At 42.9% G+C, this 27930-nt stretch overlaps 1 protein-coding gene across 2 annotated transcripts; it reads right to left on the bottom strand.

Annotated features, from left to right (window-relative positions):
• Positions 1–480: 480 nt before the first annotated feature.
• Positions 481–27687, bottom strand: LOC145357053 (uncharacterized). Of its 2 annotated transcripts, none has more exons than XM_080210121.1 (4): positions 27543–27687; positions 23541–24757; positions 11084–11752; positions 481–1311 (listed from the first exon to the last, which is right to left on the bottom strand). In XM_080210121.1, the coding sequence occupies exons 1-4, from the start codon at positions 27544–27546 to the stop codon at positions 856–858; spliced, it is 2346 nt and encodes a 781-aa protein (XP_080066247.1). In that variant the 5' UTR covers positions 27547–27687; the 3' UTR covers positions 481–855. The 2 variants fall into 2 exon arrangements, with proteins under 2 accessions (XP_080066247.1, XP_080066248.1); XM_080210122.1 differs by lacking the exon at positions 27543–27687 and adding an exon at positions 25481–25562.
• Between the last annotated feature and the right edge of the window lie 243 nt (positions 27688–27930).

A 27930-nucleotide genomic window follows, 5' to 3' on the forward strand; every position in this document is an offset into this window, starting at 1 on the left:
TTATTATGCTGGCTGCAACCTTGAATACTCATTTCCAATTTAAAATATCAATAATCCTCATCATGCCTCTTCTCTTGGGGCAGCTCTAGAATAACCAGTTGTCATACTAAGTCTCTGACTTCAAGACTTGTAAATTTTTCAAATGAAGCACCTCCCACTGCATCCAAGTTAAGTCTGAATTACCTCACCCTTCACCAGCACAGCTCTTTAACAAAAAATTCTGCTTATATTGTGGAAGCTGCTGTTTTTTACTGAATGGTCACCCAGGGCTAAATTACACATGAAACCAATGATGAAACTACATACCATTAGAATAGCAGTTTTTGAAGGTGGAATAAAATTCACAACTAATAATAAATACACTAAATTAGAACTAATTAGAATGCACTTGGTTTATTCACTTACCAAATTTCACCCTTGATAAAATCTTTAAGTACCAGAAAGTGGAAGAATCAGATAAAACTACATTATTATGCAAGTTGAGTTTTATTTAATACAACAATGATTTTATTTTGAACAATGGCAAAAGGAATTCCTTTAAACACTCAATATTCTATACACATAGCAAAATACAAATCAAACTCTTGGAACTACAAAAGAAACAAATCCATTTTTTTAATTGTGACTATTTGTAACTATTGAATTCATATATACAGGTACAAGTATGAGTCACTACCTTCCTGAAGGAATATTTGTGTTGCAGCTCTCCTTGGGAGGCTTTCATTAACCTTTTATAGAATTGTCAGGTTTCTGGTTTGCCTTCTCTTATGGCCTTTTTGAAAGCTGATGTTTAACACATTAATTAAATGGTATACAGTTCACTTCAAAAACTACAGTGTTAAAGACTCCAAAGTATCAGAAGTTGACAATACTTGAAAGTGACATTTTCTTCCTCATCTGATCCAACGCTGCTTGCTTCTCCTTCAGCCTTTCTTTGAGGCGGTTTATTTTCTCATCTCGGATCGTTTCGTCAACCTCAACCAGGTTTGATAATGGGGGGTCTGTGGAGTCAACCCCCTCATGAGGATCCGATTTATGAAGGGACACAGATGTGCTCTTCTCCTTGGCAGCCTGACTGTTCAACTCAAGCGCAGCTGAAACTTCATCACAGCTTGGCAGCACTGGGAGAGAATGCTCAGTGTCCATGCTCTCCTGGCTTTTCACATCAAGATCCCCACACATCTCCATTTCAGAGGCATCAGGGGATTCAGAACGAAGGTCTACTTCAGGCTGCTTTCTCCTCTTGGCAGTTCTGGATTGATCAGTCCAATCTGAGTTTAGACAGTCAGAGGTTTGAGTTTCAACTTCAACCTACATTTAAAAAAAAAGAATTACTTTTCAAATCTTGTAACTGTGTTCAGTCTGATTCACTTGTCACCTCTCTCAAACCCCTCACTCTCTGTTGTTCAACTTACCCCCTCTCAGTTCCTTCTGTTCACCCTTTCTCAATGCCTTCACACTCTCCTGTTCAATGCTTTCCTCTCCCAACCTCTTGCTGCTCCCCCTCACTGCCCTTGCCCTGACCTCTCCCATTATCACTTCATACTTTCCCTATGTAACCCTATTTTATCTGTATTTTAATTGTAAACTCCTTCACGGGACAGTACTGGGACAAGCTCCCCTGAACCAGAACAGGAGAGGCATCCCAGCAGATTCATAGAACATAGAACATTACAGCGTGGAACAGGCCCTTCGGCCCACAATGTTGCGCCAACCAGTCTTATTTTTAAAAAAAAAACATTGACCCACTAATCTAAACCAATCCCTTTTCGTCCATAAACCTATCCACCAATCTCTTAAACGCCCCCAAACTAGGCGCATTTACAACTGCAGCAGGCAGGGCATTCCAGTCCCTCACCACCCTCTGGGTAAAGAACCTGCCCCTGACATCCGTCCTATAACTACCCCCCCTTAATTTAAAGCCATGCCCCCTCGTGCTAGCTTTCTCCATCCGAGGAAACAGGCTATCACCATCCACCCTATCTAAACCTCTAATCATCTTATATGTTTCTATTAGATCCCCTCTTAGCCGCCTTCTTTCCAGCGAAAACAACCCCAAATCCCTCAGTCTCTCCTCATAGGACCTCCCCTGCATACCAGGCAACATCCTGGTAAACCTCCTCTGCACCCTCTCCAAAGCCTCCACATCCTTCCTGTAATGTGGGGACCAGAACTGCACACAGTATTCCAAGTGCGGCCGCACCAGAGTTGTGTACAGTTGCAACATGACGCTGCGACTCCTAAATTCAATCCCCCTACCAATAAATGCCAAGACACCGTACGCCTTCTTAACAACCTTATCTACTTGATTCCCAACTTTCAGGGATCTATGTACACATACACCTAGATCCCTCTGCTCCTCCACTCTATTCAAAGTCCTCCCGTTAGCCCTATACTCAACACATCTGTTATTCCTACCGAAATGGATTACCTCACACTTCTCCGCATTAAACTCCATCCGCCACCTCGCAGCCCAGCTCTGCAACCTGTCCAAGTCACCCTGCAAACTTCGACACCCTTCCTCACAATCTACCACACCTCCGACTTTGGTGTCATCAGCAAACTTACTAATCCACCCAACTATACCCTCATCCAGATCATTAATAAAGATTACAAACAGCAGTGGCCCCAAAACAGATCCCTGAGGCACACCACTCGTAACCGAACTCCATGATGAATAATTACCATCAACCACCACCCTCTGTCTCCTATCTGCTAACCAATTCCTGATCCAAGTACCTAAATTACCACCAATCCCATACATCTGCATTTTCTGCAGAAGCATACCATGGTGAACCTTATCAAACGCCTTACTAAAATCCATATATACCACGTCTACTGTCTTACCCCTATCCACCTCTTTGGTCACCTTCTCAAAGAACTCAATAAGGCTAGTAAGGCACGACCTTCCCGCTACAAAACCATGCTGACTATCTCTGATCAATTCATTACTCTCCAAATAACTATAAATCCTATCCCTAATAATTCTTTCTAAAACCTTGCCCACTACAGAAGTAAGACTCACTGGTCTATAATTCCCAGGGAAGTCTCTGTTCCCCTTCTTAAACAATGGGACAACATTCGCTGTCCTCCAATCATCCGGTACGATACCAGAGACCAATGACGACCTGAAGATCAGAGCCAGTGTCTCTGCAATCACCTCTCTTGCCTCCCATAGAATCCTAGGGTAAATCCCGTCTGGACCAGGGGACTTATCTATTTTCAACCCTTCTAGAATATCCAACACATCCTCTGTATCAACTGCAATACTTTCTATTTTACACCCCTTCACCCCAGTGACCTCCTCAGCTACATTCATATCGTCCTGCGTGAACACCGAAGAGAAATAATGGTTCAATGCCTCTCCAATCTCTTCCGGTTCCACACACAACTTCCCCCTACTGTCTGTAACTGGCCCTAATCTTGCCCTAACCAACCTTCTGTTCTTGACATACCTATAGAACGCCTTAGGATTCTCCTTAATCCTATCAGCCAAAGTCATCTCATGCCCTCTTCTAGCCCTTCTTAACTCCCTCTTCAACTCCCTCCTAGCCAATCTAAAGCTTTCTACTGCACTACCCGAGCCCTCAAGCCTCATCCGAACATAAGCCTCCTTCTTCTTCCTAACCAACAAATCAACTTTTTTTGTGCACCACGGTACCCTAGCCCTACCAATTCCTCCTTGCCTGACAGGGACATACCTATCACAGACCCGCAGTAGATTCCTATCCCAAATACACCTGTACCCTTGTTACCTTCAATGTTTCTTCCAATGGTATTCAATATGGAAGAATGCTGATGCATCAGCTTGGGAGCATGGGTCAGGATCATGGTAATGGGGAAGAGGTTTCCTTGTCTGTTTGACCTGATGCCATGAGGCTTCATGGAGTTCAAGTAAATGTTGAAGACTCACAACATTTTGACTGCTTCAATGCTGCCATCTCTGCTAGGCCTGTTCTACTAGTGTGGCAGGATATACCCAGGTAGTGATGGAGCAGTCTGGGACAGTGAAAGGTTCAAAGACCTGCCCTCTCTAACACTGGAACTGGGCATGTTTGCAGATGATTGCACCTTATAAGGAGAAGCTAGATAGACTAGGACATTTTCCTCTGGAGTGTAGGAGGCTTAGGGGTGATCTTATAGAGGTCTATAAAATAATGAGGGGCTTAGATCAGCTAGATAGTCAATCTTTTCCCGAAGGTAGGGGAGTCTAAAACTAGAGGACATAGGTTTAAGATGAGAGGGGGAAGATACAAAAGGATCCAGAGAAGCAATTTTTTCAGAGGGTGGTGAATGTCTGGAACAAGCTGCCAGAGATAATAGTAGAGTCAGGTACAATTCTGTCTTTTAAAAAATGTTTAGACAGTTACATGGGTAAGGTGGCTATCAATGGATATGGACCGAATGTGGGCAATTGGGGTTAGCTTTGCCTCTTCAAAAAAAGAGCAGCAAATACAAGTTGGGCCGAAGGGCCTGTTTCCATGTTGTAAACCTCTATGGTTCTGACAATTAAGAATAGGCAATAAATGCAGACCCTGCCATTGAAGACCACATCGGGTGAATAAATTAAAAAAGGGGCTAAAGTTGAATAAGCCACGTTAGTAGGCAGGCAGTGAGTGATTATCCTACATCAAATAACGTATACAAACTGTACTGCCTGCTCATCTCCTCTGGAGGCAGTTCAAAGAAGGCTCACTCAAATGATTTGCCATATGGAGGGCTTGTCTTACGAGAAAAGTTTAAATAGCCTGGGACTACTCAAATTTAGAAGAATGAGGAGTGATCTCATTGAAACATATAGAATTCTTAAGGGGCGTGACAGGGTAAATGCTGAATGCTTCCCCCCCTCGTAGGAGAGTATCAAACCAGAGGGCATAGTTTCAGAATAAAGGGGTACCAATTTAAGTCTGAATGAGGAGAAATTTCTTCTGAGAGTTGAGTCTTTGGAACTCCTTGCCACCATGAGCTGCGGGAGCGAGGATGTGTGGCTGTGGGGTCAGAGTCCTTTTGTGTATTTAAGCCAAAGATAGATTTTTGATCAGTAAGGGAATCAAGGGTTACGGGGAAAAGGCAGGAAAGTGGACATGAGGAATGTCAGATCAGTTAAGATTCTATTAAATGGTGGACCAGGTTCGAGGGGCTGAATGGGCAGCTCTTATTTCTCATGGTCTAATTGTGGTATGCAACCTAATACTAAGCCTACTACTGAGCGTCTACATGCTGTTTATGCAATGCCAGCAACAATTAAAGCTAGCTTGTGTTTCTTAAAGAGAAATGCATTCTGGCTGCAACAGTGGATGGGAGAGATTTTCTCAGCAGAAACAAACCAGAGCAATGGTCAGAAAGAGGGCTCCAGGTTTTCAGATGCAGCACTAATTAATGCATAAAGTGCAAAAAAGGAGAGAGAGATCATCTTTCACCAACAAGCCATTCATACATATGCTGCAAAGGCAATGAGAGTAACAGAGCTGTCTGACCAAAATGTCTGTCCAAAAAAATGCATCTTTACATGCCTCCTAGCAGATTTGCCACAACCCATCACTCACCTATCTACAATCTCTAATAATCAGAACACAAGCCTAATCAGAACACTTATGCTCCTGCTCATGAAATACGTACCACTGCTAAAGTCTCACACCATCACTCAGATTCCACACACTCCTAGCTTTTCTGTTATAAGTATTTTATCCAAACACATACTCACTAACCTTCTCACTTTCTTATGCAGGATAAAGTAGTATATAGCAAGAGGGAGCAGCAAAGTTCTCTGCAGTACTCCCTCACTGAAACAGAATACTATTCCACCAAGCATACTGTAGCCACTAGGGTCACACTATGTAAGAACTCAAGAAATAGGAGCAGGAGTATACCACAGGGTCACCAAGCTTGCTGTCATTCAATAGGGTTATGGCTGATCTCATCTTAACTCCACTTTCAAGCCTGTTCCCCACATCCCTTAATTACCTGAGACACCAAAAATGTGTCTATCCCAGCTTTAAACATGTTCAACAATGGAGCATCCACAACCCTCTGTGGTAGAGAATTCCAAAAATTTGCAATACTTTGAATGAAGACATTTCTTCTCAGTCCTAAATGATTGCCCCATATCCTGAGAACCTGCACCTGTTTTACACTCCCCAACCAACAGAAGGAATCTGTGTCTACCCTACCAAGTTCCCTCAATTTTATAGGTTTCTATGAAATTACTTCTCATTCTTCTAAACTCCAGCAAATATAAGACCAATTTATTTAGCCATTCATCATTTAGCTAGTTGCATTAATGCAGGAAATGGACAATCCCAGGGACCAATATAGTGAACTATTGCTGTACTGTCTTCAATGCAAACATATCCTTTCTCAAATGTGGGGACCAAATCTGCACAGTATCCTAGATGTGGTCTAAAACAAACCTGTACAACTGTAACAGGATTTATTTATTCCTTTATTCAAATCCCTTCACAATAAAGACCAACGTGCCCTTTGTCTTCCTAATCATAGGCTGTTTTTTGTACAAGCACACCCATGTCTCTGTGAACATCAACACTTACCAGTTCTACAATTTAAAAATATTTTGCCTTCTATTGTTACAATCAAGTAAATAACTTCACAGCATCTTCCAACTTGTTGCTCAACCTGTCTATAAATCTGCAATGTGTCCTCCCCACAGCTCACCACCTAGTTTGGTTTCAGCAAATGCTGATACATTCATTACTCACTCTTTTCATCAAAGTCATGAATTTAGACTGTAAATAGCTAAGGTCCCAGCGCTAATCCTTCAAAAAGCTCTATTTGTATCCACTCTCAGCTTTCTATCCAGTAACCAATACTTTACTCAGGCTCAAATACTACCCCCAACTCCATGAGCCCTTATCTTGCCTATTAATCTTTTGAGACATCTTATTGAATGCCTTTTGGAAATTCAGGTGTACATCTACTGGTCCTCCTTTATCTACCCAGCTAGTTACATGTCAAGGCACGAATAAATTTGTCAAACAAGATTTCCCTTTAGCAAAACCATGTTGACTTGTTCTAATCATACAATGCTTTTCTAAGTATGTTGTTAAGACTGAGATTCCAGCATTTTCCCTCAGAACTGATGTTAGCCTAATGGACCTATTGTTCACCATTTTCTCCCTCCCTGCTCTCGTATGGCGCAGGAAAAGTGGAGCAGCAGTTGCCAACGTTCATCAAGTGAGATTGTTCCCAATTTACACAGGAGTATCAAAATCAGACAAAAGCAACTAGAAGACACACACTATGGGGTGGCAAATGAATGCTGTTTGTATTATTGGAAATGTGGATAACATTTTATGTTGTCTCTTAATACAGGGTTTTGGTCAAGAGTAAAGTATGAAAGTGTGCAGCACTGTGATCTTGGAGTATCTGTATTTTGTTAGGGGTACTGGAGCCTGATAAGACTGCCATAGATAGTCCATCCAGAACGATGGTGTTTCAGATGAGCCCTTTCTTCCTCCTCCTCTTCAGGTGGTTGGCAAAAGCTGTACACATGACTGTCAGGTGGTGGAGGAAGCAGCAGACCATTGAATCACACGACACACTTCAGGTAATGGAATGGTCATTTCAGGATTCCAATGTCCTGCATCACCATGTAGAAACATTGAGTGGTTAGGTGGCAGAGGACAGTCATGAACCATGTGTTGAGCAGGTGAACCTTGTTGGCAAGAAGCTATTGTCTTCAATATGGTTGCTTGAGCGTAGTAGGAAGGACTGACTGATGTAGAATGAAAGTATCGTAACTCCTACCACAGTAGCAGCAATTCATCAAAGTGATGGTGCGCGCTTGGTCACACATCAACTACACTCCCTAGAGTAGAATCTGAAGGTTGTGGTGCATTTCTCCATTGAGATGTGGCATCAACAGAGCCACATTCGTGAATTCACAGGCTCCCTGCATTATTGGGAAGGTCCTGGCAAAGCCATGTGCCCTGTCTATTGTCAGCTGCCTAAGTAGAGAGAGAGAGAAAGAGAGAGAGAAAGAGAGAGAGAGAGAGATGTCCCCTGTCCCTTAGTACAGGAGTACCAACAGCCTCCCAGATGTAAGAATGCATGGTCAACTTAGAAATATTGCTCGTAACATGAGTTCCAGTCTGGAAGGAAGGCCACGGTGTCCCTAATGGCAGCATGGTCCTTGCTATACTCTGTGGCTGCAGTGTGCTTAACACATTGTTGATGAAGTCACTGCTCCTGGCCGAGATGGACATGTGCTCTCTGAAGATGCTAGCCTATAAAGCCTCCTGTTGGGAGCCTTCCTCCAGTTCCCACTGCGTACATCCTTCCCCTCTCTGCTGCCTCTGCTCCATCTCCAGCCCAAGAGGAACTGCAACTATCAGCTTTCTGCTCAGAGGCCACTCCTTCCACAGGTGCCATACCACACCCTTCTGAATGAACTTCTGCCAATTTCTCAAACACAACACTTCCACTAACTCTGCAGCAACAAAAAGTAAAACTCCTCACTAATTATATTAATAGGTGTAATATATGTCTTATTATAGGTATAATGGTAATAATGTAACAATGTCCTGCCAGTGGAGGTCAAAGATGGATATAATTTGCATTTGCCCCAGCAGTTCCAGACAAGCAGTATAAATAAGTATTCATAGAATCAGAATCCTTGTAGAACAGAAGGAGGCCATTCGGCCTGTCAAGTCTGCACTGACCACATCCCTTAATCCCATATTTATCCTGCTATTCCCCAACACTAAGAGGCAATTCAGCATGGCCAAGCAAGCTAACCTGCACATCTTTGGACTTGTGGGAGGAAACCAAAGCACCGAGAGGAAACCCATGCAGAAATGGGGGGGAACATACAGACTCCACACAGACAGTGACCCAAGGCCAGAACTGAACCCAGATCCCTATCGCTGAGGCAGCAGTACGAACGCCTGTGCCACCATGCAGCCTGAACACTTCTAAATACTTGGTAGCTGAAATGCAAGAGTCTTTCACCAACAGTTACAAAATGCTGTCCCCCAAAACCTCAAAGTACTAACACAGGTCATTCCTATCTATCGCTGGCAGTTTTCGATCCATGTAGTCTTTGAAGCTTGGGCAAAAAACTATCTCCAGCTTCCCCTTATTTTCATCCTGTTCACCAACCAGTCCCCACTGAATCAGAGTGAAGTGTAAAGAAAGGACTTTGAGTGAGACTAATTCAAGCGATCTCTCCACCTCCCTTAATTACTCCAATACTGCACCATTATCACGTAAATAGCTTGTTTCAGAGTCACTAAATCTCAGCCTTGCTCAAGCCTTGACTTCATACTTGGGATTCTCAATTAATCCTAGCATGGATTCTAGAATTACTTTTGCACTCAAGGCAGCAACCTCAAGTAAACAGTACATTTGCAAAATAATTTTTGATAAGTTGAGACAAAAGATCAAAATAAGTGAATAAATAAGCCAGATGATAGAAATATTCGCCTCATCTCAAGTTAATTAATGACTACTTCACAAAACTAGCATGACAAACACCAGTATGAAAGATCATCAAGGACCCTAACTTCTATCCTTCTCTAACTTGCAATTAACTGAGCACTGGAGAACCCCAAAGTACAGAAGTAACATTAAGAGCAACCTAAACTTGATAGAAAAAAAACAACCTGACTGTGGAAGAAGAACCACAGATCGAAGATGCAAAAGGACAAACAAAAAGGAGTAAGACAGGTAGCCTATTGATGGACTAGGATGGATTGTTATATGTCAAAAACAGAAAGTGCTGGGAAAACTGAGACCAGCATGACTTCTTTGAAAGAGGAGTCATATTCGACTCAAACCATTAACTTGGTTTCTCTGAGATGCTGTCAGATCTGCTGAGTTTCTTCAGCATTTTATGTTTTTGTTTCAGATTTCCAGCATCTGCAGTATTTTGCTTTTATATTGGTATGTACATTTCTTTAGCTGAAAGGTAATCAATAGATATTGAAGAATGTTATAATAGTCCATGACCTTTCTTCATTAGCTATACTTCAAAATACCATAAGCAATTCTTTGGGAAATATCAGAATAGAGCACAAATTTGCCCTTTTGACAATACAACGGCCACCATAAAACAGAACTTTTGCTAAAAGTAATTACCTACAGACGAGAATGATAGCTGAAATCAAACTAAGCTGACTACGGTCAACGTTCAAGGCACATGGTTGCATTCAGTGATTTTCAACATGATCACCTTGTATTCACCAGAATTGGTAATTTTTTAAACAATGATGAGAGGATAAAAATCCAACGTATGCAGAATTAACTTGACATCACTATTACGCTAATATGCTTGTGGATTTCCCACTTTCGCAGAGAAGCTGTGGGCCATCAGATGGGAATAGGTTGCTTAACCACCCATACATACAACTGGGAATTCTGGAGGGGAACGTTCTGCTTGTTTATTCAGACTCAAATTACCATCAAAACAAGTTGTCAAGATTGAACTGGATGACACACTCAAGCTACAAAGGCGCAAGCACAAAAAAGGAATAATTTATGTTTGCCACAGGCATGTCCAGTTATTGGCCCAAGAATAGACTCTAACATAGTAATCACAGAAGACAAGTACTTAACTTCATCTCTATAAACAGGGAGGCTAACTTCATGCTTTATTCATCACAGAACATTTGAAATTAAGTTTGTTACTATATACAAAATTGAGCCTCTCAGCAGTCAGTAAGTGATACCCTAAAATCACAAGGTGCAGCACCCTTTTCCTGTTAGAAGTGTCTATGAAATACTCCTATAACTTGTTAGTGACTTATAACACTGATCTTCTGAATATTATTTTCTACTCCCCCCTTTCACATTTAGATTGGAATCCAACAAAGTGTCACAAGACGCACTTCAATTCTGATGGCAAAGCTACTTCACAATCCACTCACATAGAATTAGTTCCTCTCCTTTCCCTTCTGAATGATTCTCCCATTACAATAAAATGAAGAGTAAGCACTAACCGGTTAAAATGTTACAATTCTTTTACATGAAACACATCTTATTTGTCTTCCTCTTCAGTTTTATCAGTTTTTCCTGAACCATTCTTGAGCATTAAACAGATTATCATGTTCACAGTAAAATTAAATACCTTTTTCCTCTTCCTTCCGAATTCATGGCCTTCCTCTTCAGATTCAGAAAGACAGTCCATCAAATCTGCTGAATCTTCTCCAAATCCTGGTGTGCCAGGTACTCGGTAGGTATCAACATCTTTTTTCAATGTTATTGTGACACTTTTTTTGGAATAATTGTGACGTTCTTCCAACGTTAGTGGGCTGGGCTCCTTTGAGATAGCTGGGCACTCTTCCAATTCTGCTGGGCTAAATACTCTCGACAAAGCTGCATATTCTTCAAGTAGACCAAGTTCTTTAAACAGTTCTGGACATACTTGGGGTGCTACTGGATCAGGTACCCTCGAGGTATCTGAACTTTGTTCTAAGTCTGCTGGTCCAGCCTCTTTGAAAAGCTCTGGACACTCTCCGAATTCTGTTGGGTCATGCTCCCTGATGAGCTTTGGGCATTCCTCCAGTTCCGGCAGCCCAGGCACCCATGGCTGTTCCTCACATTTTTCCAAATCCGGTGGATCAGGTTCCTTCGAGAGTTTTGGAATATATTTTATGGGAATATCTGACTGACTGATAGAGATTCTATCAAGGCTAACTCGGACATCAGCATAAATCCCAGCTTTCAACAATAAGTCTTTATCCGTAGGTGTTTTTGTAGAGCTGCGCGAAAGGGGATTTGGTAACTGCTTCACAACCTGTGAAAATGAGAGGCAAGAATATCAGTAAAGGATTTGCACTGGAAAATGCCCCACAGCCCCAAAATGTCACAAATAAAACAAAAATACAAACAAACTTAGTGATATATTTCCCTTTGTACAAAGTGTTGGAGAAGCTATATAAACACTACTGCAAATTAGGATGTGGGAATCACAAATTTCTGCACTCCTGAAATGTAACCAAAACTATGTTCAAGCCACAAAGTCTGCAGTTCTTGAACCACACTGCTCATATCCTGATCCAGAAAAAGGTACAAGTGCCTTACCTCCGAGCCAGTATGGTTTTACACAGCTACTCAAAATACTAGTGGCTAAAATGCACTTTTCCCAATGTCTTCAATAGGTTCTACGGCTCTTATGAAATCCTTACAAGACACCTGTGTCTACCCTTCAGCACATACATATTGTATGATGCACAAGTCCATACACGCTCAGAATAAACAGCTGTGATCAGAAGCTATCCAAGGTGAAAACATCCGAGGTCAAAGTCAGTTTTTCCAGACAAGTGAAATGAAGACTTTAAAGGCTTTAAAGTTAAAACAAAAAGAGCATTTTTTTAAAAAATTATGAAATAACTGAGAATGTTAATGAAGAGAATACAAAGGATGTTACCTACATGGATTTTAAGGACATGTTTGACAAAGTAACAAAGAAGACTGCTGAATGGAATTGAGGTTCAAGGAATAGAAGGGTCAGTGTCCCCTTGGACAAAAAAATTGGCTTGAGTCAGAAAACAGTAGATCATAGTAAAGGGCTGTTTTTTCAGCCTGGAGGAAGGCTCCCCAAGGGCCAGTGCAAGGAACACTGCTTTCTTTTACTATTTAAAATAACTTGGACCTTGGAACAGCGAGTAAAATTTCAAACTTCACCACTGTACCAAATTTGAAGTGCAAATATGGAGAGAATACAAATCAACCGCAACATGACAGATAGGCAAGCAGAATGGGCAGGAACGGGAAATGGAATTTAATACGTGTGTGAGGTGATGCATGCAATGACCTGGAATGCATCTCTCCCGAGGCTAGTGGAAGAGAAAACAATCAATGATTTCAAATGGATGGGCACTTGAAGGAAATAAAGCTGCAAACTATTGGGGAGGAGGGGGGGCAGTAGTGGAACTGACAGGATTGCTCTACCAGAGTCGGCATGATCTGTCATCTGAAAAGGACAAATGTGCAAGGTTACGGCGAGAAGGCCGGGTAATGGTACTGGGTGAGTTGCATATTTGGGGAGTGTGCAGACATGATGGACCAACTGGTTGCCTTCTGCACTATTAATGACCCTATGACTCTAATTTAAATAACGTTGTGGAAAATGGATTTTTAAACTTATTTAAAGCCTGGTTATAAACATAAACTCAATTATTGAGGTAAAAAGGAACAGATAAATGCTTCTTCAAAAATATTTTGGCTGACTCAAATGGATGAATGTGTGATGGTAAAAATGTTTTAAATATTTAAATTGGGATTTCCTCATGAAAGATTTTTGATTTATAAAGAAAATGTTGCAAGTATTTGTGTAGAGGAGCAAACTTCCAACAACATTTTTCTCAAAGAGCTTTGAGGTCCATCAAATTGCTAAGATCCTCCAAAGCTCTAGGAATTGGGCTTTGTGTACAAACAACTCGAGCAGAAGTGGAGAGAAATTCTTAAACTATTCCGTATAAAAAAAACAAGCAAGCCCTGGACACCACAGCCAACCTAGGATCAGCTACGGGATGACCTCATCTAAGCCAAATTCTCAAAATGTTTTCCTCAGGAATCCCAATTACAACCTCACCTGCCATTTTGTTTAGGGGTTAAAAGAACAAATATATGAATTATTAGGCTTGCACTGGATGAAGTTGTAACTTCCTCATTGTGCTACATTGCACAGTGAGTGGAAAAATTGAACCTAATTAAGAGATTTTTTTTAAATACAGAGGTTAGAAAAAAGGGATAAAAAATCCTAAATGTCAGGAAATGTTTAATGTGAAAGGAATTTTATTTCACCATTAAAGTAACGGACTAATATTAACTAAAAGACAAAACTAACATTTTCCATATTTCGAGTCCTTTATGTAACTAGATTTACAATTTTTCAATTGAAAAGCACCACTACAGCATGCTGCTTAGACTCAGGCTTGAATTTTTCATCTGTTGGGCGTGGTCTCCGTGGACCTGGAAGCAAGTACATAATGTGCTTCTGGCCACAATTGGCCCTGGAACATGATTTCACACTGCTGGCCAATTAACGGGCAGCCCATGTGAGTCGCCCATTGGGAATAGTCAGCATTACCAGGGAGACCAGGCACAGAAGGAAGAGGGTGGGAGTAGAAGTGAGGGCTCCAGCTGGCGTTGCCAATGGGCACTCTCGACAGGGACAGGGCAGCTGCAGCAGAACTGTCTCAGGGAAATGCAGATGTATAAAATAAATTCCGATGGAAAAACTGTGAAGAATATCTCAGCAGCACATTCAAATGCAAACATCCGTCCCCAGAAAAACTTAAATTTTATTTCGGCCCCGACAGTGCAACCTGCCCTGGATTGAGATTGAAGCTAAAACGTAATGGCTACCTGGCCAACCGACCCACCCACAAGCCATAAAGGTGCATGTGCGCCCTACAGAGCAAAATATTGTTTGAATGTGCAATCTCATCAAGCATTCGTACAATATCATTTCACATGCACACACCCATATGCCCGAACAATACAAGATTCTAGCTCCAGTCTTGATGACCAAGCTTACAAATCTTTTTTCATAGGAGATGTACTTTGACAAGATTACAAGAGATTGGCATTAACTGATGCTTGAATAGCACTGATTCTGTCCAAAGATATGTCAATTCACTTTACAAAATGCTAACTATTGGACAAAAGTATCTTTTTAAGAGGGAGAAGAAATGAGTTTAAAGGAAGTGGAGGAAGAAACAGCATCCGAATCAGAAAAAGCCAAAAGCATAGTCAAAGAGAAGGGGCAAGGGAGCATGTTCCTAAGGCGACATAAAGGAGAGTCCAAATCGATTAAGTCTGCTGGTGACACCACCATGGTGGGTCAGATGCCAAACAATGATGAGACATAGTCCAGGAATGAAATAGAAAATCTGGTGAACTGAGGCAATGACAATAATCTCTCCTTCAATGCGAACAAAATGAAGGAGATTGTCATCAACTTAAGGAAGTTTGTGGAGAACATGCCCCTATCTACATTAACAGGAAGTAGACATGGTTGCGAGCTTTAAGTTTTTAGGTGTTCAGATCACCAAAAACCTGTCCTGGTCGCCCCATGCCGACACAATAGTTAAAACTCACCAATGCCTCTCAGAAGACTAAGGAAATTTGGCACGGCAGCTACAACTCTCACTAACTTTTACAGATGCACCATAGAAAGCATTCTTTCTAGTTATGTCACTGTTTGGTGTAATTCCTGCTCTGCCCAAGACCACAGGAAACTGCAAAAAGTTGTGAAAAGTAGTCCAATCCATCATGCAAACAAGCCTCCCATCCACTGATTCTGTCTACAGTTCCTGCTGCCTTGGTAATGCAGCCAGCATAATTAACAACCCCACACACCCCGGACATACTCTTCCATCAAGGGAAAAAAAAACAAAAATCTGAGATCACTTACCAACTGACTCAAGAACATCTTCTTTCCTGCTCCATCACACTTTTGAATGGACCTACCTGCATTAAGTTGATCTTTTTCTACAACCTAGCTACGATTGTAACACTACATTCTGCACCCTCTCGTTTCCTTCTCTACGAATGTGGTATGCTTTGTCTGTATAGTGCGCAAGAAACAATACTTTTCAATGCATACTAATACATGACAATAATAAATAATAGCTACCAATATGAACACACAAATTTAGAAGCAAGCATGGCCCCCAAGCCTCTCAAGCCTGCTCCGCCACCATTCAATAAAATCATGGCTGATCTGATCATAATCTCCCACCTACCTTGATAACCTTTCACCCCCTTGTCTTTCAATAACAGGAGAAATAGTGGAAAAATGTAATCTTTGGAGCACAGGAACCCAATGAGACCTCACAATGATTGGGCTGGGGGAGCATGAAGACATGATGTGGGTATGCCGGCGTTGGACTGGCGTAAACACAGTAAAAAGTCTGACAACACCAGGTTTTAGTCCAACCTATTTATTTGATAATATTCTCACAAGCTTTCGAGGGGACAGGCTGTCCCCTCGAAAGCTTGTGAGAATATTATCAAATAAATAGGTTGGACTAAAACCTGGTGTTGTCAGACTTTTTACGGAGCATGAAGACACAGGTATTGACATTATGAGTCATCCCAAAGCTGTGAGATTCTTAAGACAGTAAAAAGTCTGACAACACCAGGTTTTAGTCCAACAAATAGGTTGGACTAAAACCTGGTGTTGTCAGACTTTTTACTGTGTTTACGCCAGTCCAACGCCGGCATACCCACATCAGATTCTTAAGACACAGACGACATTGTCACAAAACTTCATTTCAGCATGGTGAGGATGCAGAATGGAAAAAAATAGCTGGGGTTTTCTGTTTCTGTGTAGTTATCAGTGGATAGAAAATCAAAGAATGGGAAACAAATATAAAGGAGCAATGACCATAGTATCATATCACTGTGTACTGCAGAGTTCTGCAGTATAGCGGTTGGGGGCAGGAGCAGTGTTTACTTAATCAGAAAAAATAACTTAAAATTAATATACAAAAAGGAATTGCTAAAAGAAAGGCAGTACTAGATTTAATAATGAACAATGAGCTAGACTTAATTTTTAATCAGCTTGTTAAGTGATCACAGTATAATCAAATTCAATTCTGCTCAGAAAAGGAGAAAGTTATCACAGTTTCTAAGATTTTGTATTTTGTTATAGCTAACATTTAGCAGGTTGAGTCAAATGTGGATGAAAGAAACTAGTCAAAACTAGTAACTGAGGAAGACACGGTGGCTGCTGTTTAAAAACAAATTCTAGTTTAAAAACAGTATATAGTACATAAGGGGCAAGAACTCTATACTTATCAAATATAAAAAACCATAAAGGGGTGACAGGAAAGAGCATGCAGGAGTACAAAGAATAGCATTGATCGTGGGGATTGGGGGATATATAACCACCAGCAAAGGAAGACCAAAACAGAAAGGAACTGGATAATCAAGATTAACAAAAATATTTTACGATTACACTGGGGGCGGCAGCAAGATTTGGTAGGCAAGGATATCGTAAGCCCTCTAAAAACAAATGGAGTTAATATTGCAAATTAAAAACAAGAAATAGATATCAACTTTTCAAAGAATACATGATATTCCAGAGAAACTAATTGTGAACCAAGAACTGAAATGTACTAAAATGAAAGCAAAAATTGGTTTAACAAATTATATTGCTGAAAAAAGACACACTGTCAAAGCTTTTCATCTTGCACTCATCATAACAAGTGTAAGAATGCCAAATTTCAAACAATCTCAATTTATATTAAAGGATAAAAGGTTGCTCATTGGTAGCAAGTCAACTCTGATTCATCAGAGCATTGCCATGGAGAAGGCTCCACAAGCTCCAAGACATTTCAAAACAAGGGCAAGGCTTGAACATATTTTGTTTGTAGTGAGTAAGTCCCTACATATGAGTGTATATCATTTTTAGCAAGGTTAAATCAGCCAAGTTACAAGACTGACTGATCATCAGGTTGTCATATTATCATCGTGCTCAGGAAGTGCTACCCAATCATGGAACCACATCAGAAGATGTTTTGTTGTAGGTTTTGCGAACAGGATGATTGAATATCTTGCTGCAACTGTACAGGGTACTGGTGAGGCCGCAGCTGGAGGACTGTGTGCAGTTTTGGTCACCTCACTTGCGGAAAGATATATTGGCCTTGGAGGGAGCGCAGAGAAGGTTCACTAGGCTGATACCGGAGATGAGGGGGTTAACCTACAAAGAGAGACTAAATAGACTGGGTCCGTACTTGTTGGAGTTTAGAAGGCTGAGGGAGGATCTTATAGAGACGTATAAGATGATGAAAGGGATAGGGTAGAGGTAGAGAGATTCTTCCCGCTTAGAATGGATAGCAGGACTAGACGGCACAGCCTCAAGATAAGGGGGGGGCGGGGGGGGCGCAGTTTAGATCAGAGTTGAGGAAGAACTTCTTCACTCAAAGTGGTGAATCTCTGAAATTCTCTGCCTGTTGAAGTGGTGGAGGCTACCTCACTGAATATATTTAAGTCATGGGTAGATAGGTTTCTGATAGACAAGAGAATGAAGGGTTATGGGGAGAAAGCAGGAAAGTGGAATTGATCCACTTCAGATCAGCCATAATCTTATTCAATGGCGGGGCAAGCTCGGGGGGCTAGATGGTCTACTCCTGCTCCTATTTCTTCTTCTTCTGAATACAGTCTACATTCTACCTATTACAAGCAACCAACGGAACATTTGATCTGCTTGATTTGATTAATCATTGGGCTGTATGGCCTATGTACCTGGCATTATGCCAGCACTGAAATTCATACACAACATTGCTCAACTGTGGATCAGACATAATATCCATTTGAACTAATGGCAGCAACATTTGGTGGAAAATACCACTCATGTAACCACTGCATAGTAGGAGCATAAAACAGCTTCCTTAGCCCACTGTATAAATTTTTGAAATCCTTTCCCAGATAATTTGAGGTAGATCTTCATTTTCATGTCTGAAAATGGCTGCCTTTGTCATTTGTCAGTTTTCACAATCCAGAGCAAACTGTCTGATGAGAATAGCTGCTGTCCCACAGGATAACTTTGATGCGCTCTGTCAAGTTTGCAAAGTCAGCAACTGGCTGGTATCCTATTACAAGATTGCTGATTAGGCCAACCTTATGGTGTATGGAGCTGTATGAATTTCAAGATGTACATTAACTGAAGATAAGCTTGCAGTAGACAGTAACAGAAAACCGATTATCAGACTTTTCAACTAACATATCAAGAGAGAATGCTAGGCAGCTCTAACTCAAAAGTCAATGTGAGCACAAGATGAATTATATTAAGGTGTGTAAAGAAATCCTTACACGTGCCTGCAGAAAGAAAGATCAGGAGTATCATGTCTATATATTGGAATTATGCACAAGGTGGTTAGGACTCGTTCCATCAAAACTGTATTCCTCATGGAAACTGATGAAAATATCAATGGGCTCTTGATCTGAAGAGGTTCCTATGGTTACATTTATTGGGCCATGTAAAATATCACAACAAAAGCTGAATTCAACAGTACAAGTTCCTAAGTTCAATAAAAATCTTTCTCAAATTCAATGACAAATTCTGGTGGTTTCCACTCCTGGGCGTTAAAGGACATAGATGAGGAAATTACAGATGTTATTATTGTACAATGTTCTCCTGATGTGAAGTCTCCCAATTGGAAAGGGAAAATGTAATGAATGGGGAAGAAAAAAAACAGAAAATGATGGACATGTTGGTTATTGATTAGTCATGGCAAGGAAACTAGAATCTCTAATTAAGAACAAAGTGACTGAACACTTACAGCTGAACAGATCGCCAGCTTTTGATTAACACACCTAATTGAATGTGTTTAATTGAATTCATAAACTTCCAGAAAGCATTCAGTAAGATTCAACATAAGAGGCTGTTAGCGAAACTCATGAAATTATTGACCTGCTTAGGAAGTAGAAGACAAAACAGATATACGCTCAAACTGGAAGTCACAAGACTAGAAACATCCCACACGGATCATTGTTGGGACTTCAATTATTCACTAAATTTATCAGTTCATATCTCATGCAGTCACATATCCAAGTTTACCAATGACATAAAATTAATAAATAGCAGGCTGATAAATTTAATTGCAGATAAATTTGAAATGATCCATTTGTGGCCAGAAATAAAAGTTTTTTTTAAATATCGAAAGCTAGGCATAGTGGAGGTCTAAAGAGATGTAGGAATCTATGTCACAAATCTTTAAAATGCAGCCCATTAAAAGCAAAATACTGTGGATGCTGGAAATCTGAAATAAAAATAGGAACTGCTGGAAAGACTCAGCAGTGTCTGTGCCGAGAGAAACAGAGTTAATGTTTCAAGTTTGTATGGCTTCTTCAGAGCTGAATTGTGGTTTGGTAAAAAAATCCAAAACGATGAATGCAATGCTGACCTAGAATATAAAGGGCAGTTTTACTACAGTTAAACAAAGTCCTTGTTCGACCACATCTAGAGTACTGTGTATAAACCCTGGGCACTATACCTTAGAAAGGAGGTGAAGTGACTTGGAATGGATGCAATAAAGCACAGATTTACTAGAATGTTGACAGGCTCTGCAGGTTAACTTAAAAGATTCAAAAAGTTGGGCTTGCATCCTTCCGATACAGAAAGTTAGACTGATGTGCCATTTGTTTGAACTTACTGAGACTTTCAAAGGAATCAACTGAAAAGCTGGAGGAGTTTAGGACAAGAGAATAACCTTAAAAATCAAGAGCAAGACTAATCAGAAGTTAGAGAATACATTGGGAATGCAGAATTCTCTTTGAGAAAAAAAGTAGTAAATGAAAGTTCAATTAATTACTTTCCATCTGAGCGTTATAGATTTTTGCTATGATGCCTAGAAAGTATATGACATTAGGATGCTGATCAGCCATAATCTCACTGAAAGGTACAAACTTCAGAGGCTGATTCCTCGCATTCTTATGCAACACAGTCAAATATGTTAAGGATATTCAGCAAACAATTAGATGCATATGTGGAAAGTTAAGGAGAATAGAGGAATGGGCATTCATAGCAAATAATCTCTTCTTGATTTCAACCAATTTTTTGTGCATTGACATATCAAGTAATAATGTAAATGTAGCTAGAACCCAGAGTCAAGGCTGCGTTCTAGCGCTACATCTCAAGAAAGCATCCTCACTTCACTTCACAGCCCACAGATGTCTATCCAGAAAGCACTTTCAATCACAATGAGTGGAAAAGTACTGTTTGGTACAGAAGGAAAAAAAATCAAACTTCTTTGAGACTGTTGGTAGAGAAGATGTACAGTGACCAGTTGATGTAAATACATTGCAAGCCTCATCATCACCACAGCACTGTGCCTGACTATTCAGTGAAAATGGCATCACGGGTAGCCAGGGTGGTGAAGGTGTTTGGCAATTTGCCTTCATCAGTCAGAGCATTAAGTACAGGTGCTGGGACATTATGCTACAACTGTACAAAACATTGGGTAAGGCCACATTTGGAGTACTACATACAATTCTGGTAACCTTGCTGTAGGAAGGATGTTACTAAACCAGAAAGAATGCAAAATAATTTACAAATATTTTTCTGGGACTAGAAGATTTGAATTATAAGGAGAGGCTGAATAGGCTGGAACGTTTTTCCTCTAGGGCGTAGGAGGATGAAGGTTGATCTTATATAGGTTTATAAATCATGAGGGGCATATATAAGGTGAATAGCCAAGGTCTTTCCCCAGGGTTGAGAAGACCAAAACTAAAGGGCATAGATTGAAGGTGAAAGGGGAAAGATTTAAAAGGGACCCGAGGGGCAACTTTTTCTAGAAAGAGGGTGGTGTGTACATGGAATGAGCTGCCAAGGGTGGTGGCAGAGGTGGGATGGGAAAGGTTAGAGGGATGTGTGCCAAATGCAGGCAAATGGGATTAGAGAAAGAGTAGGTAGTTATGGAACCTGAGAAGAGAGACTCTTAGGCTCTACAGAAAAATCACCATAGGGAGTGACAAGTTTTTGGAGCAATTGCAGGCATAAAAGTGGACAAATCTCAGGTCTGGATGAATTGTGTCTCAGGCTGTTGTGGGAGGCAAGGGAGGAAATTGCAGGGGCTCTGACCTAAATTTTTAATTCCTCCCTGGTCAACCAGGAGGTGCCAGAGGACTGGAGAACAGCATGATCCCACTATTTAGAAAAGGTTGTAGAGACAAGCCAGGGATCTACAGACCAGTCAGTCTCACGTCTGTGGTTGGGAAACTACTAGAGAAGATTCTGAAGGAGAGAATCTATCCATCTCCATTTGGAGAGGCTAGGTTTGATCCGGGATAGTCAGCATGGTTTTGTTAGATGGAGGTCATGCTTAACAAATTTGACTGAATTTTTTGAGTATGTAACCAAGGGTGTGTATGAGAGTAGTGCAGTTCATGTAGTTTACATGGATTTCAGCAAAGCCTTTGACGAAGTCCTACATGGGAGATTTATTAAGGAGGCTAATGCAATGGAATACAGGGTGATCTGACAATTGGTTTAGCGGTAGGGGACAGAAAGCTGCTTTAGTGACTGGAGGCCAGTGACCAGTACCAGAGATCATACTGGGCCCCCTTTTGGTCATCATTTATATAAATGACATAATCATCCGTGTGTTGGTTTGGCGGCAGCGGCGAGGGGGGGTGGGGGGGAAGCGGTGGTTGGTGGAGGAGGGGGATCAATAAGTTTGCCAATGACATAAAGATTGGCCAGGTGGTAAACAGTGAGGATGAGCACGAGTGTCTTGGGTTACAGGAAGATATAGGCAAGATGGTCAAATGGATGGATAAGTGGCAGATGGAATTTAACCCTGAAAAAAGTGTAAAGGTGATACACTTTGGAAGGAGTACTTTGACAAGAAAGGTCTGACACTGGGAAGTTCCAAAGAGACACTGGGGTATTTTCCACAGATCTCTGAAGGCGGAAAGGCAGGTTAATAGGGATGATGAAAAAGGCGTATGGCACAATCGCCTTTATCAATCAGGTTATAGATTACAAAAGTAGAGAAGTCACAATGAAATTTTATAGAACTTTGGTGAGGCCATAGCCAGAGTATTGTGCGCAGTTTTGGTTGCCATGTTATAGGAAGGATGTGAAAGCAATGGACCAGGTGCAGAGGAGAGGATGCTGCTTGGGATGGAACATTTAAGTTATGAAGAGAGGTTGGATAGGCTTAAATTGTTTTTGTTGGAGCAGAGAAAACTGAGGGGCAACCTGACTGAGGTGTTTAAGATTATGAGGGGCAAGGGCAAGGTGGATCAGTATAAGCTATTCTCCTTGGTTGAAGGGTCAATTATGAGGGGACACAAGTTAAAAGTGAGGGCTGGAAGGCGTGGGGGAAATTTGAGGAAAAATGGTGACAATCTGGAATACGCTGCCTGGCATGATGCCTCACATCCTTTAAAAAGTACTTGGACGAATACTTGGCGTGCCATGACATTCAAGGCTAATGGATCAAGCCTGGCAAGTGGGATTAGGTGCGCAAGTCAGGGCATTTCATGCATTGGTGCAGATTTGATGGGCCAAAGGGCCTCTTCTGTGCTATGGTATTCTGAGATTCCGTTTAGGAAACCAGGTTGGCATAGACGAGTTGGGTGCTGTTTCCGTGCTGTATACCTCTATTATAACTTTACGATCAGCGTCATGACTGTTCTCCAGGCCTCTCGACAGATAGGGGAAACTCTTTAAAAACAGCTCAATTATCTCAAACTAAGTCTGAAGCTGCCAGTAGATGTCACCAATTTACATTACTGTGCAACACTGGCTTCTGCGAGGGACATCTTAAATTTTTATTCATTTATGGGTTCTGAGCATTGCTGATGGGCCAGCATTTGTTGCTCACTCCCTAACATTTTGATTTAGTTGGCATGCATCATTCCATGACAAATGGTTATTTGCTCAAGCTTGTTACCATATAAATGGACAGAAACTAGGGCTTGCTAAATAAGCACACAACCCAATACAATAATAGGCTCCCATTATAACAGGTCACAATTATGATCAGTCATTGGATGCGTTTCCCTGATGCCCATTTGTGTAGGTATATGCATCTTAGATACTTGTTTTCAAAGCTTATCACCTCTTGTTTCAGATCCAATCCATTCTCAGCTGGGCTTCTGTCACGGGTACCCATATCTGTCACCTGAGGGTTATTTAAACAGTCATTTTGCTTTACAGTGTGTTCCTGTCCTTGAGTGTCAAGTTCATGGCTCATTTCAGGTGCACTGGCATTCTGTTTTGTATTTGCAGCGCTAAGTGAACTTTGACTGGTCTTGATCCTCTGTTTCACACATTCTTCCGCAGAAAGAACCACCTTTGGTTCACGTGCTCCCGATTCCCTTCGAGACAGCATCCCTTTATCTGCACCAGTGGGAATCTCAATGCCTTTTTGGGCTAAGAAGTATAGTTGTCCATTGAAGAGAAGCAGTGCATTTTCTTTGAATGAACCTCCCCCGACCTTGGTATCTAATTGACTGTTGGAGTAAGCCTTCATCAAACTATCCATATTGACTCCCTTAGCCTGCTGCTTCACAAACGTCTTCAGCACCTGAGAAGCTAGGTTGTTGCAAAATTTTACAGAAACAGGTGTCGGGATAGCAGCTTCCTTTCCTGCCTTGTTCAATTTGCTGTCTTGTTTGCTGGATAAAGGATCCTTGCTTGCCACTTTGGCCACAGGTGATGAGGTGGGTGTCTCTTGAACTGAATCAGTCACAGCCCTAGCCCCACAGTTCAATGACAATGGTTTAGGCACCAAAGGCAAGAGGCGCTTGGCCTCAGTCACCTTAACTGGGTTCACTGGACAGATGTAAATGGCTGTGGTTGGTTTGCTGCTGTCACTGCTCTTGGGCAGGTTGCGGAATCCGCCAAAGATTTTCTGCTGAACTGCCATGGGCAAAGTGAACGTGGAGACAAAGCGAACCTCAGCGTTGATGGGGATCTGGATATAGGTTCCAGGACTGGCCACACTCTGTGCCATCACTGTGCCTGTGCTGAGGGATGGGCTGGTGGCTGCACCATGTGCGGGAGAGGCAACAGAGGAGTGTACTTGCTCACCAACGTCGGCAAGGCTGCTGACAGAAGGCCTAGATGCACGTGCTGTCTGGGATTGAGAACCCAGCTGGTTTTGGTTCATAGCTCCTATGAATCCAGTCACCCGGAAAGACAAGTGGCAACTGTATGTTTCCAACAAAGTCTTCTGCTTAAGAAGGTCCAGAATACTGACTGTAGACCACTTGATGTTGAGAGGCAAAAGGAAATAGTCTCTAAACAGAAGGTGCACAACAGTAGTTCCAGGTCCTGAAAGCACAAATAAAGTATTAACTGCTGGATTTACCTCAGATAAATCAACAATTTTATTAGAAAGTGGAGCGCACAGATATGGGGGGGGGATGGGGGGGGGGGAGAAGGAAACAGGAGAGAGAGAGAGAGGGGAGTCGCACCGCCAGGGAAGGCAGGCAGCTGGGGGAAGCACAGAGGGGTGATGGGGGGGGGGGGGGGAATGGGGGAAAATGGGGGGGGGGGGGGGGGAATGGGGGAAAATGGGGGGGGGAGAAATTGGGGGGGGAATGAGGGTGAGGGTGAATGGGACAAGAGGGTGGGAGGAGAGCCAATGGGGAGTGTGGGTGACTGAGGGAGGAAGGAGGGATGAGAGTTAGCTTGGGGGGGGGGGGGGGGGGTTCAGCAAGAGTGGGGATGGGGGCGGGGGTGGGGTGCAGTGCAGCAGGGTGAGGGTGAGGGTAGGGGTGGGGGTGGGGTGCAGCGGGGGTGGGGCCGGCTGGGGTGCAGCCGGAGGGGGGATGGGGCAGCCGTAGTTGCGGGGGGGAGTAGGGGTAGGGGTACAGCCGTGTCCATATGTGTGGCATATCCCGTTGTTCCCCGGCCAAATTTGCGTCCCCCTCCCCGGCAGTGAGCCGCGCTCGGGCGGAGTTGATCCCGGAGGGACAGGCCAGAGTCCAGCCGCCGACACACCACCGCCGCCGCCCGGGCCAGCCGTGTCGAGGGGAGGGGAGAGCCACCGACCTAGCCGCCCTTCACTATCCGGCCGTTGAACCACACTCCGATCCCCGAGCCGAGGCAGCGCTCAGTCCGCGAGGTCGAGTACCTGTTGCGGCCTCTCCGGCCCAGCTATCGCCGAGCCTCTTCCCACCGGCACCGCACTCAGTGCGCAAGTGCCAAGGCCGGCGCTGCTTCTTTGATCACCGTCTGACGCCAGTCTCGCGCCGGCCCCGCCCACCTGCCAATCAACTCCCGTCCCGCCCCTCCAGTTGACACGCCCACCTGCCAATCCCCGCCTCCCGGGCCCGCCCCTCTAGGTGACGCTATCAATCTCCTCCGGGCCCTCCCCTCCACGTGACCAGCCCACCTTCCATTCACCCTGGTGGCCCGCCCCACCAGGTGACGCTCATCTGCCAATCACCTGTGCCCGTCCCACTATGTGACCCGCCCATCTGCCAATGATTCCCAAGACCCGCCCCTCCAGGTGACACGCTTCGCTGGGTGACACGCCCAGCTGTCAATCACAGTTGTGGTGGACACGCCCAGCTATCAGAGGTTGCGGTGCTGAATCCGGGATCAGACTCTGACAGCTGTCAATCACATGCCGCTGCTGCTTCCAGGGCGCAGCAGAGTGATACATATATATTTAAGTTGGGGGCAAAACATGAGGCAGACGCAAAAGAAGAGTTGAATTTTAGGGCATTTCTGCAGGTTGCAGGAGATTTTAACATCTGACTGGATGGGGGAAAAAAATATGGAAGTGGCGGAAAATTGGAGGATCATTTTATGCCGGAGGAAGTTGGGACTGTTTAAAGCAAGGCCGTGCAATTTGGTCGGTGAATCGATGGCTGAAGGTCAGAAGCATAAAGTGAGGAATGAGCGGGGCATAGTCCCCAAGAAGAATTTAGGGATATGAGGAATTCGGGACTCGCCAATAAAAGGTTCTTTGTCTGATGCTGGTATAAAACTAAGTAAGGTGGCAAGAACAAGCAACTCAGATATGAACAGTGACAATTAATGGTTTGGTATAGTGGCAGGCAAGTAGGATAAAGGCAAAATACTGCTGATGTTGGACTTTGAAACAAAAACAGAAAATGCTGCAAAATCTCAGCAGGTCTGACAGCATCTGTGGAGAGGGAATAGAGTCAACGTTTCGAGCCAGGTGACTGATCCTTCGTCGGGATAGGCAACTAGGACTTGGTTATTGTGAGTGGGAAGCGTTGGGAGTGTGGGGAAGGGACAAACTGAGTTCACTGAACGATAAACAGTTGAATCAAGTCTTGGCTAGCAGAACAACAACAATTTGTATATAGCTTTTACATAATAAAAGATACAAACAAGGAGCACCACCCGAATTTTCTAAAACAAAGCATGACAGACACGTAGCCACATACTGGATCAAAAGTTTGTCCCAAGGAATGTATGAGTCTGAATCGAGAAAGAGAGGAGTAGATGCTTAGGCAGGAAACTCCAGAGCCTGTGATCCAAGACACGGTCACCAGTGGTGGAGACAGAGAGGACAAAACACCCAAGGCAGTGTCTATCGCCTGGTGTTGTAAACATCAAGTACTACTGGGTGAATACACAGGCCTGGCTTTGCAGCAGTAACAAGCCCTGGACTGTGGGTGGTGTTCTTCCTCCAGCCCGCTGTCCTTCCACCACCCCCATCATGCACCACACCTCAAAGTGAAAGAGACGGTAAACTGGAAGATTCTCCCGCAAATGTGTGTTAACATTTGCAAAGAAAGAAATGAGAGAGAAAAAAATATTTTTTTTTAAAAAAAACAACAGCCCACTAATTCCAACAGTGCGTTAACAGAGTGCGCTGTTGCCTAATCCACCAAAATGCCGTTAGTCCTGGGAAACGTTTTATTCCTCAGTTGAAGTTGCTCCGGATTCTTGGCGGTGGAAGGGGGGAGTAGCTTTCTAAACACAACCAAGAGAATCCAGCAGCCTCTGTAATCTGCCGGCTGCGTCGCACCTTGAAAAGTAGCAAGGTATTGACTGTGCAAATTAGCTAGTTTAAAAGACGAGAGCGAGAGGAGGGCCCCTGAAAGAAGAGGATCCGTTGCAGTTTGTTACTCACCCATGCGACGCTGCAGCGAGTGTTCAGGTTGCAGGCTACACTCTATTGTTCCTCCTGCATGTTCTGCGCATTAGGTCACACACACGTGATCTGAAACTCCCATGTACACTCAGCACATTCACAATGTGCTCACTTTGCTTCCAATCCAACCGTGCATTTTATGATTTTTGACACACACCCCGAAGCCTGACTCCGCAGTTGATGGTTGACATTGCCACGGAACATTATATCTCCTTGGGAACGCACCGCTCCTTTTAACCGTGCTGCCCGTTCTTTGCCAAATACTCCTTCTCACCAATGAAAGGGCAGCCAATTGGAAACTCCAGCCCCAAGAAATTCCGGGCTTTAAAAAGCGCATGCCTTTCCGAGTCGTTTCGCCCGTACCAAG

The sequence above is a fragment of the Carcharhinus amblyrhynchos genome, chromosome 22 (genome assembly GCF_965287045.1).
Source record: "Carcharhinus amblyrhynchos chromosome 22, sCarAmb.v2.hapA, whole genome shotgun sequence".
Classification (NCBI taxonomy): Eukaryota; Metazoa; Chordata; class Chondrichthyes; order Carcharhiniformes; family Carcharhinidae; genus Carcharhinus; species Carcharhinus amblyrhynchos.